This window comes from Dunckerocampus dactyliophorus, chromosome 15, assembly GCF_027744805.1.
Source record: "Dunckerocampus dactyliophorus isolate RoL2022-P2 chromosome 15, RoL_Ddac_1.1, whole genome shotgun sequence".
Lineage (NCBI taxonomy): Eukaryota > Metazoa > Chordata > Actinopteri > Syngnathiformes > Syngnathidae > Dunckerocampus > Dunckerocampus dactyliophorus.
In genome coordinates this window covers 14,065,695-14,081,435 of record NC_072833.1, presented here as the reverse complement: position 1 = coordinate 14,081,435, position 15,741 = coordinate 14,065,695, and the positions used below count along the sequence as shown (strand labels likewise).

General features: G+C 39.5%; 1 protein-coding gene across 13 annotated transcripts in view; it reads left to right on the top strand.

The window, feature by feature from the left end:
• Window positions 1-15,741, top strand: part of LOC129195007 (phospholipid-transporting ATPase ABCA1-like) — a 106,106-nt gene that overhangs the window by 24,491 nt on the left and 65,874 nt on the right. For 11 of the 13 annotated variants that reach the window (XM_054800688.1, XM_054800693.1, XM_054800682.1 and 8 more), the window contains 5 exons: window positions 6,966-7,105; window positions 7,853-7,969; window positions 12,011-12,208; window positions 13,388-13,593; window positions 13,694-13,870. In XM_054800688.1, coding sequence (XP_054656663.1) covers window positions 6,966-7,105; window positions 7,853-7,969; window positions 12,011-12,208; window positions 13,388-13,593; window positions 13,694-13,870 — 838 coding nt within the window. The remainder of the gene's footprint in view (window positions 1-6,965; window positions 7,106-7,852; window positions 7,970-12,010; window positions 12,209-13,387; window positions 13,594-13,693; window positions 13,871-15,741) is intronic. The other 2 variants (XM_054800689.1, XM_054800690.1) reach the window with 1 other exon arrangement.

The window sequence follows — 15,741 nt, the reverse complement described above, 5'->3', positions numbered from 1 at the left end:
TGTCAGTATATTGAAGACATTAAACGGGCTGTAGAATATCATGGTGTGTAATAAATATTTCTGCAACATAATATTGGCAACATGCTCACAAACAGGAACTGACAAACACAAACTGGTAGGCGCCACGATCCAACTCAGTGTGAAGTGTGCAGTGAGACGGTCGGCAGCCACGCACGCAGCAGACTCACTTTACCAGGAAATGTGCAAATTTAGTGACTTTTACTTTATGTTAAAAATGATTCGACTCAAAGAAAATACATTTACAACACAGTTCAATTCAAAAATATTAATGTTTATGTTATCATTGTTATTTTTTTTATTTGAGGTTGTGCCTCACCTGCCTGCAGCGGACTGGACGTCACTGTTGTTGCATTATGCTGAATGAGAACGTGTCCCCGAACTTTAGATTTACTGTAACTCACAAAAGTGAGTACACCCCTCTCATTTCTGAAAATATTATATTATGTCTCTTCATGGGACAACACCGAAGAAACGAGGCAATGACACTTTGATACCATGTAAAGTGTACAGTGTAATAGTTCAAGCAAAAAAAAAAAAATCACAATAATCCGCAGTGCCTTTTTATTGTATTTGGGTGGATACGTACTTGCGATAATGCCTTGTATCCTTATGAACGTTTACTATAACAACCATTCCACTTTTTTGTTGGATCTTTTGCAAACAAGCATTTGCATTTAACCAACAGAAAAGACCGAGATAAACAGAATGGCTGCTTATTGTCGAGCGATGTTATGTGCGGCAATGTGGCCTGGGGCTGGATGGACAGTGCCCGAGGCTGTGAGGCATCTGTGAAATACGTAATGACGCTTCAACAGATGATTGAGGCAGGTCTTTTCAAAGACGTTCTATGCGTTTTTTCCACAACATTCCAAAGCTCGCTCTCTGACTTGCAGTTGTTCAGGGTTATGACAGCCTAATGCAAAATTGAAGCTAAACATGACCAAAAATAGATAGCACAGCTACGTATAGTACTGAATTTAGGCCTTAAGAGCAAACAATTAGATTTTCATAAGATTCTTGGAAATACATAAGTAGCACTGCTGAATACAAAAAAAAATAAACGCAATGACAAATTAGCGCAAACATGTTCGCGCACTAATGGCTGTTTTAGCTTTGCCGTCCTAGTCATTTGGTACACTAAATGAATGCGATAATGGACAATTACGAGTGCTTTTGTTGGGCATTAAAAGCAAAGGCTTTATACAACTTTAATGCTCAAGTTTTGTTGTGATGTTCCCTTCCCAATTAGCATCTAAATGTTTTTATTCCAATGACGGGGAATCAGTTTGTAGTTACTATGTTTCAAATAAGTGTAAAAAAGTAGTAGTTTGTGTTCATATATTTGGCTATTTTAATGACTTCTTCATATCATGTGATGTGAGGAAGTTCAAACAGATACTGCTAAAAAAATATAAGGTAAAAAAAAGTCATAAATTCACTTTATGATGCAGTTTTTAAATACAAATAATAAAAAAATGTTTTTTAAACGTGGCTGTTTTTTGTGATGTAAGGGAGTTCATACAGACAATGCATTATAGTTGCAAACAGCTTTTTAAAAGTCATAAAAAACAGATGGCCTTTGACACACTTTGTTTTTTCAATTTATGATGAATGTATAGTATCTCTATGATATTTGTACATTATGTGATGGGAGGGAGATCATACAAACACATAAAAACAACATATTCTAAAATATATACAATGGTGTGGAAAAAGTGGTTGCCCCCTTCCGGATTTCTTATTTTTTTGTCAAACTTAAATGTTTCAGATCATCAAATTCCTTTAAATATTGGTCAATGACAACGCAACTGAACACAAAATGCAGTTTTAAAATTAAACTTTTTATTATTAAAAGGGGAAAAAAAGTCAAAACCGACATAGCCATGTCTGAAAAACTGATTGCCCCCCTGTTAAAACATAATTTAGCTGGGATTAATTAAGTGGGGAAAAGCCATTTCTAAACCTTTGGGACTCCAGCAAACCACAGTGAGAGCCATTATCCACAAATGGGGAAAACATGAAACATTGGTGAACATTCCCAGGAGTGGTCAGCCAACCAAAATTACCCCAACAGCGCAGCGACCACTTATCCAAGAGGTCACAAAATACCCCACAACAACATCCAAAGAACTGCAGGCCTCACTTGCCTGAAGTGTTCATGACTCCACCATAAGAAAGACACTGGGGAAAAAACGACATGCATGACAGTTCCGAGACAAAAAACACTGCTGAACAAAAAGATCATCACCAAAACATCAAGGCTCGTCCCAATTTTTGCCAGAAAACATCTTGATGGTGCCCAAGACCTTTGGTAAAATACTCTGACGAGACAAAAGTTTAACTTTTTGGACAGTGTGAGTCCCATTACATCTGGTGTAAAAGAAACGCTGCATTTCAGAAAAAGAACATCATACCAACAGTAAAATATGGTGGTGGTAGTGTGATGGTGTGGGGCTGTTTTGCTGCTTCAGGACCCGGAAGACTTTCTGTGATAAATGGAACCATGAATTCTGCTGTCTACCAAAAAAATCCTGAAGGAAAATATCTGGTCTGTTTGTGACCTCAAGCTGAAACCAACTTAGGTTCTGCAGCAGGACAATGATCCAAAACACACCAACAAGTCCACCTCTGAATGACTGAAGGAAAACAAAATGAAGACTTTGGAATGGCCTAGTCCAAGTCCTGATCTGAATCCTATTGACCTTTTAAAAAGGCGCTTCATGCTGGAAAACCCTCCAATGTGGCAAGAATTCTGCAAAGATGATTGGGCCAAAATCCGTCCATAGTGCGCTCTAAGAGACTCATTGCAAGTTATTGCAAGTTACTGCTCATTGCAGTTAACAACTGCTGGATTGCAGTTGTTGCTGCTAAGGGTGGCCCAACCAATTGATAGGTTTAGAGGGCTTTTTCACTTTCACTTTTTCACACAGGGCCATGTAGGTTTGGATTTTTTCTCCCTTAATAATAAAAAGTTCCCTTTTAAAAACTGCATTTTGTGTTCAGTTGTGTTGTCACTGACTAATATTTCAATTTGTTTGATGATCTGCAACATTAAAGTGTGACAAACATGCAAATATATAAGACATCAGGAAAGGGACAAACACTTTTCCACCTACATGTATATATACAGTATATATATACAATACATGATTTATTTCGATGTTTTAGGGCAAATGTACATAAAAATAGTCTTATATATGGTTTCATAAATAGGCTCGTAAATAAAATAAATAAATAATAGCTGTTTTAATGACCGTTTCACATACAGTATGCAGTACGTGATGTGATTTGAGGTTGATATAGGAGATGAGTTCATACAGACGCTCAATAAATTGTCTGAGACAGGTTTTTATAAAAAAAATAAAAACAGATGACAGTATTTGTTTTTTAAAGTATCAATGTATACAAAAATATGTGTTTATATATATTTGTTTGACCTATTTGTTATGACATATTGTGATGTGAGGGAGTTCATACAGAGTAAGCAAGTAAAAAAGTTTAAAAAAAAGAAGAAGAATGGAAGAACAGAGAAAAAAGTAGCAGTAAAAGTCACACTTAAGGGTACTAATGCAGTACCTGTAGCGGATACAACCCCAATGACAAGCCAAAGGTACCAGCCAATTCTCAGGTCACATGTAAGCAGCCGCTTTCATCGCAATTAAATGGTGGCCCTCCTTACCCGTCACCATCTTTACCATATGCTCCTGGGAGGGCCACGAGAGAACAGCTAATGGCTGCCGTCCTTTATTTAGATGCTGGCCAGATGTTGTCTTCTTCAACAACAGATGTGCAATCATAGTAGCTAAGTTAACAACTGGACAAGACGCTTATGAGCTTTAATGTCAGCTAGAGGAGATGATCAGTCAGAAATATGGCGTAAAAAGTGTTGCAAGTATGTTCAGAACAAAAAAATAACTCTTTCCAGGGTGTTGCTTTTATTATTATTACAGTACATAAAATACAGTAAAGCCTATATATTATTTTTTTTCCTATTTATTTATAAACATATAGATATAAATGAACAACCAGAAAATACAAATAATTTGTAGCATTACAATTATGACTTTACAATGCATGTTCAGTAATATCATTTATTTTGTTTTATAAAAAATGAAAAAAATGACTTTCATTTGTTTTAAAAATTGAAGGACACCATTTGTATAAATGTATTTTAAAACATGTCAGGATTGGGCTTTTCTGGATAAATTGCGGTTGAATCCCAAGATGCTGACACTTAGTTATCGCCTTGGGTTGTAAAATTCTTTATTACAATCAAGTCTTTATTCCAATTGTGATACTCTTTATTACAATCCAAGGCAGTACGCACAAAGTAAAAGAAACAAAGTACAACGAAAATCTACAGTGCAGAAAACAAAAAGACACTGTGTACAAATGAAGAAAATGAGTCACCGAAGGCAAACAGACCAGGCGAGCTACCAGACTGGCAGTAATGCAACAGGATATGAGGACAAAAGATAGCTTACTGAGGAGACATCAAAGGCAAGATGGAAGACGTCCATGAAAAATTAATCTAAGAATGCATGGCGTGCAGGAGTCCACATGAGGAACTGAGCCTGCGCCTTCCTGTCACAACTGTCGCGATTAAGTTTGGCCACCACACAGACCACCTGCGGGCACTGGTGACTCCACCCAGCTAAGGAATCATCAGTCTTTGAGAGAACAAACCGAAAGATAAGCAGTAGGCGGTACCAAAAATGACACTAATATACGACAACATACAGTATGAAAACCTCACAGAGCAACTGACCGATGTCACCGAGAAGCATGACAGGTTCTTGGATCTTACAGCCACCAAGAGGTCCCTGGATGACCATTAGACCTTCTGATCAGGCTAACCAGTCTCTGATTGCACTTCGCGATGTGTGACAGTGCAGCCCGGGGGTCGTGTAGTTGGGCCCAGCGAAGGAAAGTGGCCACCAAAGACACAGAGAATCCAGACTACGGGGAGGGAAATAAGGGAAGTTGGAAGCCAGGGTATTATGGGCGTATCCCACCCAAGGGAGATATCGGGACCATGAAGTTGGGTGGTTGTTGACAAATGCACCTAAGGCTGCCTCCAGATCCTGATTTACTCGTTCCATTTAGCTGTTGATTTGGAGACGGTACCCTGACAAAAGAGGTGATAGGTGAGTGTGAAGTCGAATCCAGAGAGCAAGAGGGCCTAACAAGCCTGGTGAGCAGTGGGGCGTTGAGCGGAGTGGAGGTAGTAGCTGTATCTGTGGTCTGTATAGATGACAAAAGGATGAGCAGACCTTTCGAACCACTGAGCTCCATGGAGCTCCCGGTTGACAATGTGATCATACATTCCACAGGGGAAAGACCCTTTGAGAAAAACGCAAAGGGATGCCTATGGTCAGAACCTGGACCCCAGTGTCCACCTCAACAAAGAAAGGCAGAGAGGGGTTAGGATGGACAAGCACGGGAGCAGGCGTAAAAGAAAGACCTAGCGTCCAGACAAAGGAAACCTTAGAAGATGTAAGCTTATTCAGATGCTCATCGTCCTTACTCAAGTCCTGTATAAAACCAGGAGAGGTTGGCAAAACCCAGAAACCTCTACAAAAGCTTCCTTGATGTAGGAGTAGGCCAACCACTGCAAGGATTTTAGCGGGGTCAGGTCTAAATTGACCCTTCTCCACAATAAACCCCAGAAATAGCAACCTAAGAGGAATAGAAGGTACACTTCTGTGCTTAAATGAATAATGGATTAGCCAACAATCTTTGAAGGATCTTTGACAGTGAAGGTGAACAGAAAAATTAAGGATTCGGAGCATTCCGTTCATAGTCCATCGTGACATAGTGGTGCCCGTAGACTAAACAGACAATTTTAGTGGACGTCAGACCAACTGTTGCTTGGAGGTATGGGTTCTGGTGTGCATCAAAGGATGATTACAGTCGGCGCCCGGCTGAGCAAACTGGACAACAAGTGAAGACACCCTGCTGACTAGTCCCCATAGCTGATAGATGGATGGATCTCCCAGATGTATAGGCTCAACTTCACTGGCAGCCTTGGGAGTCGGTCCTTGGATACTTGAAGGTAAGATGAGCAGATCCAAATGAACTCCCTGAGGTGAATTTGGTGGACATGACTGGAGATGAGGTGTGGGATGACTCCGTGGCTGCAGCTGGTGGTTGGCTGGTGCTCTGGGTGCGAAGATCACTTACTAAATCCATAACATCCTCCAGCGTTTCTTCATGTCGATCAAGGCTTTGACTGTGGGCCAACAAAAATATCTCGTGATCTGCCGGATTCATTCTTATTCTGTCAGTATTGGGCTTAGCCAAATTGTCGTTGGATCCCAAGATACAGACAGTTAGGTGAATATAACAAAATGGTCTTTATTACAATCCAAGGCAGTACATAGAAAGCAAAAAGAACAAAGTACAACAAAAATCTACAGTGCAGAATACAAAACGGCACCACATAGATACCAAATAAAAATGGTGACAAACAGGAACAAAAATAATGAGTCACTAAAGGCGACTTGACTGGCCAGCTGCGTTTGGTAACTCGACCCAGCTCAGGAATCGCTCAACAGAACAAACACAGAGAACAAACAGAGAGGGAAGGAGTAGGTGGTATCAAAGTAAAGCAAAAATGCCAGTAATATAGGACATGATATAAAAAAAACAGTGTGACGCCAAAAAATGAATGTTACAGTATCTATATATGAGGTATATGATATTAATAGTAATATACAACATATTGTATATGGCATAATTATATTACAATAATGATTAAAAACATGTATGACAATGTTATATGTATTTTTTACTATATTTACTATATTTTTACTATACACATTTATTATTATTATTATTATTATTATAATTATTATTTCTGCCAGGTTTTTAAGCAAAAATTGAATATCCCCCATCCTCCTTATAATTAGTAAGTTTCTTCAAGTATTCTTTGGCTTGTGTAGGTTCTTTTTGTCAAAGCCTGGTGGACACACTGAAGGGAACCCCTGGCCTGCGCTACCTTTGGAAGACCTTCAAGCTGTTTTTCCAAGGCAAAGTCCTTTTCACACCGGACACCCCTGCTGCTCGCCTCATCATGAAAGAGGTAAAAATCTGTTTAGATCAGGGGTCACCAATGTGGTGCCCACAGGCATCAGGTCGCCCCCCCCATGACCCCTTGAGGTGCCCTCAAGCCTGCTTTTCATTCAAGTTTTCAGTTAATAATGTGAGAAAACTAGAAAGAAATGTGAGTTGTGGATACCAGCATTTTCTTAATGTTCTAGTAAAAGAAGTCTTGTTTGGGTTTAATAAGCTATGAGAGTAAATGTTACAAACATGAGTAGCTCTTGGCCATTTTCATTTTGTAAAAGTAGCTCTCACAATATAAAAAACGTTGGAGACCGCTGGTTTAGATGGACGGCAACAAAAGCTTTATTACCTCATGTGGAAGACTGGAATAACAACACCACGGTTAATAAGCAGGCAGGCTTTCAGCAAATGCAGCAAGATATTAGCATCATCTCGCATCAGCAAAACAAACAAGGATGTGTCACAGCACATGCACAATTACCACTTTCCTCTCTAGGGTTGTTTACAAGTCCGCCATTTATGAAATGGCCTACTCCAGGGGATTAGCGCTGTATTCTCTTGTTTGAATTGTTTGCACAGATAAACTGGTATTGATGCTTTTCCATTGACAAAAGCAGCTAAAACGAGGTGCTACACACTAATATAAAAGCAATGTATTGCTGCTTTCAGTCTGCTCGTTGATGAAATCTTGGCATTCTTGGCATTGCCGAATATCCTCCAAAAACCTCATCATGTTTCTGTATTTTTGTTGTTGTTGTTTTAGGCTAACAGCACCTTCAACGCCTTGGCTATACTAAAAGAAATGGCCGACGCATGGAACAAGCTGGGGCCGCGTGTTTGGGATTTCTTCCAGAACAGCCCACAAGTCAACATAATTCGGGTAAGTTTACCATATCAATGATGTTAGGAAATACCAGAACCAGGATTTCGGAGGGTCTGCAGATTGTTCCAATTAAAATAAGTTTTGAACGGTCGTAAATCTATAAAACCGTGTTTTCAGGGTTGAGCTTTACGATATCACCCACCTTCAACAACGTTGAGAATTACCTGTACCATGATCCTCTACTTCATGTACAACGTACGTTGAAGGAAATTTGAGACTTTTTTGGGATCCACGGATCATTCCAATTGGGGAAAAAACCCTCAAACGGATAGTCTAAAATATATGAAACCAAGATTTACTGCCACTTTTTAAACATCAGCAACAACCTCAGGAAGTACCTTGACTGACATTTGGGGCTTTCTAGGGATCCATGGATTGTTGCAAACTAAAATAACTTTCGAACTGAATTTTGTAAAGATATAAAACAAAGTTCTACCTGAACAATTTACAACTAACAACTGTAGAGAAGATGGAGCGAACCATAACTTTGTATGTGAAGAAGTGGCTTGGGGTCCCTGTCAAAGTAACTTCCAGTTGTGGATGTCGTTTTGTTCGCTAGCTAATAGGATGCTAACAAGGAACGATGAAAAAGGAGGAAAAAAATTAAGAATACAGTTACTAACACAACAAGACGCGTGCCATATTTTACACTAACCAGAGAGTGCACGCAGAAAGAGGCAAAACTGTGACATAAATTTATGACGTTAACCAAAACCAAAATGTTAACTAGGGAGGACGTTAACCGAGGTTCCACTGTATCAGAACTCAGATTTATAAGGTTTTGACCAAGTTTTGATAGGCTTTCTGGGGATCCTTGGATCATTCCTGGTGATGGGAAGTACCTGAACCTGCATTGTGGATATTTCACGGAGCATTTAAACAATTTTAGATGGGAATTTTCTGATTTTACTGCCATTTCCTGCCTTCTGCAACACTGGGTAATGCCAAAACTTGGACGTTTTTGGTCCTGGGGAGGCTCCGTATTGTGCTGTGCCAAATAACTTTTGAACAGAATGTTGTCCCTTTGTGTTTTCTTCTATTTTTCATACTTTTACAACATCTTGTCCTACAATCGTACCATGAGTGTGTCTACTTTTAGCAGACAGACAGTCTTGAGCAGTGGTCCCTACCCTTTTTGAGTGTACGGACCGGTTTGCATTCCAACAAACCTCTGTCTGGCCGACAGAAGTCAATTTGGGAGCTAGCATGTAATGTAATTTAATGCCGTGTATTCATTGTAATTGTGTATAAAACAAAGACAAGCACAATGTAAACAAGGGTCTTACTAAGATGACCACTGATGTTGTGAAAGCATGATATGAAGGAAGGAGGACAGCAATGGACTCGAGAAGTACTTTATTGATACCCAACTTCGTTTTCCATAACACATTAGTCGTCAAGAGCTCAAAGATCAACAGCACACTTCCAGCCTTCACAATAAAAACGCTGCGCGTTACATCCTTTCTGACTACACTGAACACAATAAGAGTCTCAGAAGAGTAGCTTACAACAACACCAAATTAAAAGCTCAAAATGAACACAGATTTTCCATTAGCACGAGCTTGGATGATCCCGTTGTTGTTTGATGTGAGGGTGACAGGCAGAGTGCTAGCACGAATTAACTTGACACCGCAAAAAGCGCTCAACACCGACATAACATCATCAAAGCTCGCCTTTATGCAAGCATACACAGCATCAGCATTTGCCAACAGAAGAGGTAAAAGAACGGGACTATTTGTGGCAGCATCAGAGAAAGATATTACACAAGTATGTTGTGTTCAAGGACCGGCGAACACTGTGGGACTAAATGGCGGGGACAAAAACATGCAAAAACTATGGGCTTGCTAACAGTATATTTTTTCCAATAAAAAAACAGCCCATATTTCCAAAATGTATGTGTATTTACATAAAATTGGATGTAATTATTTATAAAACTATATTAAAAAAAAGTGCCTTTTTTTAATCATTGCTTATGAAAGTTTCAGCCCCGCCCACAAGCCGGTGGTTGGGGACCCTTGGTCTTGAGAATGAAAACAAAGACATTTCCTGGTCCAATTATAAAGAATCACTTATGGATGATGTACACACACTGCAAAAGAGAGTCTGTTCGGTATGGAAAGCAAGGCAAAGAAGTAATTAGGGATAAGTAGAGGATAATTTTCATCCTGGCAGAAAGGATTATCTATAGAAGTAGAGGACATGGACACTTTGCCTCCACCTCTATCGTCTCCCTCTCTCTCTTGCAGTATTTCCTTGACACTGACATTACTCTAGTGTCACTCCAAATGAGCTTATAGGCAGCTGGAGAGGAGAAGCTCTGAACAGGCGGGGTATTCATTACCCTAGCGCTAACCTTTACACAAATGGGGCCTCGCTAGCCTCCTTTGTCTTCATTTTCTTCTCCCCAGCCTCTCTCTTCTCTCCTCTCTTTCGCTACCTCAAACCATGTAGCTCGTCATCGCCGGCCGGTTGTTCAAGGTCACAGACATGTTTTGTCTTTGATGAGCCCATGGTTACGACAACGGCATTTTGTAAAAAACAAATAAAGGAGTTAAAAAGACCTGCAGTCCCAAAAAAGTCCCTATAATCTGTGGCGCCAAAATACTTTGGAAGAAATGCCAGCATACTTGTAATACATGTACCGTGTTCCCTCGTTTATCGCGGAGGATAGGTTCCCAAAATAGCCCACAATAAGTGAAATCCGCAAAGTAGCCAACTTTATTTGTTTACAGTTATTATATATGTTTTAATGCTGTAAAACCCCTCACAATACACTTTATACACTCTTCTCAGACAGGCATTAACATTTGCTCACATTTTAAACACTTTCACAGTTCAAATTTCTTGTTTGAATTGTAATAATCAAGCTACTAGGTTAGACACAATAAATTATTAAGCGACTCACGTGTATTCACTGCTCTGACTGTCCTTGTTAAAACATATTGCTCCTGCCGTCGCCCTCCTCCTCGTCCTACTCCTTGAACCAAAGATTCATTTAGCTTGTTAGCTGCTTCTTCTTCTATATTTTATTGGCAGTTGGCAAGAAGCTCACGCAGTTAGCTAGTTTGCTAGCGACAGCACAAAGGACATTGATTGACAATGGTCTACAGCCAATCAGGACGCAGAACACAATTTGCGGGTTCTCCCTTAGCCATTAACGACTGTTGTGGCTCTATATTTAGCCGGCTATTGTCTGCTGTGGGTTCCTAATATGCTCGTACCGCACGTAACCGCACTGAGGTGGAGCTGCACACGTCTTCAACATGAGTATACAACACCCTCTACTGCTAACAGTAGCAAATACAATAACAGACACATACAACAGAGCACCGATATATCGCTCTAATACACTACAATGATGCTGTACACATGCATGTTCATACGCTGTTCAAAAAATGCAAAACTGCACTTAAAAAATCAGCCAAAGAGCAAATCCGCAAAAGGTGAACCACGATGTAGTGAGGGAACACTGTATCCTCCAAGTTTTATAGTCATTACACAAGTGGCCAATGACAGCCATGTTTTGTAACTTAACCAATCTTGATAACATTTTCCACACATCCGTCCCCTAAAGGTGTGTACCAAATTTGGTGATGATTTGCCAAAACACCCTAAAATTACCGTGGTTTGTTGAGCTGGGTGAGAAATTTCAGGTCAACCGACTAATGGAGTTTAATACCAGTGCTACCATGTGGTGTATTAGTCAGGAAAATAATAGCACAAGCAGCACAACAGGGATGCATGTTTTGACAAATTTTCACCTTTATGCATGCAGCGGGAGGAGTAGAAGAGTTACATCACGGGGTGGATGCTTTTCAAAATAACATGACCTATTTTTGAAATGGAACTGTTGACATTTTTTACTCGGATGTCATCCAGAACCCTCCCCTTTTGCAGCAGTTGAGTATCCTCTTAATTCTGACTTTTTTGCCGTTCAAGTGCTTTCAATAATCACGCTATTCCTCAGTGGGAGTTCTGTACACAACCACAGGTTTTGTGATGACTTGTTGTTAATGGTCCAAATCAATGTCGTTACAGAAGCTGCTGGCCAATCCGATGTTTGCAGCAGTGCTCGACCAGCGTCTGAATGGCACAGGCTTGACGTCAGCGCTTATCGCCAACTTCCTCTACAATGGTCCCCCGGAGGGTCGACCCGCTGACATGCCGCCGTACGACTGGCGGAACTTTTACAACACCACCACCCAGATGTTACAGTTTCTCTCCGACTTCTTGGGCGTATGTATGAAGTTTATTTTATTTTCGCATCCACATTTAAGAGGCTGCGTCAAAACTTAATGTTACTTTGCTGGAAAAAGAAAAATGTTTTATCGAACTGCCTTTTGTGTTCGTGGAACAGATCGTTTTGTTGCTTCAGTAATAATTACTTTGTTAGAGGCCTCGCTAACGCTCCCAGTTGATGTTATTGATCTGCAGCACAGTTGTTCTACACTGCATGATAATAAAAAGTGTGTCCACACACACAAAATCACAGGTAGGTATTTGCAAGATATTGTTTGTAGGTTTATGTATGCAAACTAAGCAAATGTACAGTTTCAAAACATTATTTTGCAAGAAACGACAACAGCTGGTCGTGTTTAGTCTACTTTAATTTAACAGGGGACAGATACAAAGAAAATAGAGAGCAAAAAGCAATAACAATAGACAACAGCAACAACATAATTGGTCTGTGAAGACAAAAAAATGTCAGAATACCAAAAACTGCTGCCAAAATATTATTTACAGTATTAGTACCTTTATATTAGTATGTTACATTTTTTTTTAACTAATTCAGACACTGCTGTTTTTTTATTGAAGAAAAAAAAATCTATGAAATCCATTTAAGTTCAGATATATTGTAAGTATTTGCTTATTACTATTATTAGTTGCTGAGATGGGTCATTGTTATTTTTTCTACAGTGTCAGATTTGAATAAACCTGACACTCAAGGCCACCTCCCAAAAACTGCTGTAAGTAAATTGTATACTAATGTTTTTACTTTAAACAAGTCTATCTTTTAAATCTACTCCAGCCTAAATTCTACATATCAAATACAAATTATGTCGTTTTTTTTTACCCTTTAAGCCAGCACTGTATGTTTACATAACCCCACAGATTTTTTTTTAATGACAAAAACAAAAATAATAATATAAATAGCGACACACACAAAAGCAGTAGAAGGTGAGAAATTTAGCTATAAGATTTGAATGGAAAAAGTACCACCATTTGATGGATAAACTCCAAAATTGAAAGCCAGTCATCCAAATTGAAATCTTATCATAAAGGTTGCATTTATAAAAGTGTTGCTTTTTGTACAGTTTTGCCATTTTAGGCTAATTTAAGCAACAGAGATGACAATTGTAAAATGCTTTGTATTAATCATTGTATTAACATTTTTTTTGTTTTTTTCTTTTTCAGTGCTTGGACTTGAACAAGTTCGAGGCGGTGCCGAGCGAATCCCACCTGGTGAGCGAAGCCTTGGAGCTCCTCAAAAATGACACTTTCTGGGCCGGCGTAGTCTTTCAGAACCTGGAGCCCGACTCCGACCAGCCGCCTCCTCATGTGAGGTATACGATCCGCATGGACATCGACGAGCTGGAGCGAACCAACAAACTGAAAGAACGGTATGTAAAAAAACAACACCTGCTAGTGTTTGGTTTAACTTGGTTTAAGAAGGCACCGACGATAACAACAACAGCATGTCGGATTTTTTTAACTAATAAGATCATGGTCTCCCGGGGCCCGAGACAACTCTGCTAATGACCTGCGCTACATCTGGGGAGGCTTTGCCTATCTGCAGGATATGATGGACCACGGCATCATAAAAACACACACGTCCAAGACACAACCACTTGGCGTTTTTGCTCAGCAAATGCCATACCCTTGCTATGTAGATGACACGTGAGTACAAATGTTTTTTTGGTTTTTTTATCTGCAAAAAGGCTAGTATAAGATCCTCTATGTGATCACTGTGGCATCGAAGATGCTGCTTATGTCTCAAAAAATCTCCCTCTGATTAAGATTGCCTCTGAGAACATCCCTGCCGTCGTTATGCGCTTTCATTAAGTCCTTCTTCGTGCGGGAGGTATTTTGTTTGTTTATAGACATCTTAAGACATCGTTACATTTTAATTACCTTACAGTATCCCAGCATAAGCATAAGCGTTAAGGGGGGGGGGACAGATGGACAAAAAAAAAAACCCTAATCAGGATCAGTCTGATGTTTTTAAGGCTCCACTGCAAAAATGCTAGTCAAAGATTCTCAATGTGACAGTCCTGGCACAGATTTTGCTGCCTATCTCTTAGAATATCTTCCTCTCACCAAGACTTGATGGGAGACAATCCCTCTTGTTGTTATGCTCTTCCATTCATAACGAAAAATCACAGTGATGCCATCAAGAGGGCAGATAAGATAGATTGGGAAGATAGATATTACCAGACGTGATGTAAATCAGTGCCACTTCTTAGGGATCTAATTTTCAATATCAATTATCTTACAGCATAACAAAGGCACAGACATACAAAAACAACAATATTGCATGATAGTGCAGATATATTGTATGATATAACAATATTGCATGAGTGGGGACAGATGGACTACAAAGAAGACCAAAAATCAGTAACCCCCTGGTCTCGTAATAAATGCACAGACACACAACATTGCATGCTAGAGCTAGCTTTAAGAGGGGACAGGCAGAGATTAAAACTAGTCCTGTATTCTGTGAGTGCAAATGATGGATAAATAATTACAGAGGATAAATGAAAGCCATAAAAGTGGCGCAATACCCTCCAAGTCCCTCCGCCATTTACTTCATGATCTGATAAATTATTAAGCTGTGAAAATTGCTATTTCATTCATCAATAATTGAAATGCGACAAAAGAAGATGCGATGGAACACATAGCGCAAGAGAAACAGTGAGGCATGATGGGTAAAGTTCTTTGCTGGTCATTTAATGTTTCTGTACTAAGCATTTCAAAAGTATTAGTATTTAACACGATGCGCTGTTTTAGTAGGAATAAAGTGCGACTAAAAATGCTACAATTTGGAGCGCAACTGAAATGTTCAAAAAATGGTCAAAAAATATTCCAAAATTATTTCCTTTTTTACATTTTTTTAAATTATATCGTCGCAGAAGGGTGATGATAACCCAGGGGTGTCAAACTCGACAGGGGGCCAAAACTCAAAGCCTACTTTAGGTTGTGGGCTGAACTGGACATTACACCCCACCGCACCCCCCAACTTTGTATCTCTCTATTCATCCTGACATTTTCAACGCTGGTATATTTCTGCATATTGAAAGTATTAAAAACCTTAAAACCTTCTTCTCCTTTTAACCAACATAATTGGTGAATGAAGTGCACGCACACAGATGAATTTGTGAACACGACAGCATATGCCCCAATCATCTAGACTGAAAAAATAGCAGTATGGTCAGATATAGAGAAAATGTCTCATTAGCACTGCAAAATAGAACAAAAGAACAAAAAGCAGCCTACACACCTTGAATCTGGCACCCTTATTAAGAATAGTTGTGAATTTCATGCTCTATACAATATTGTTTTTTTAAATGAAAATGCCAGAAGAGTATTTTATACCGGAGGAATGGCTTAATTATGCCGATCACTGTAAGCACTTTGTTTGATAAAGTCTGTGAGGCGGGCCAACTCAGTGCTATTTTCCAAACACTTCTGCATGCCGGATGAAATTGCAGCACAGGCCAGATTTGATACCACATCTGTGATAAGTCTACCGCCAGCAACATAAAGTTATT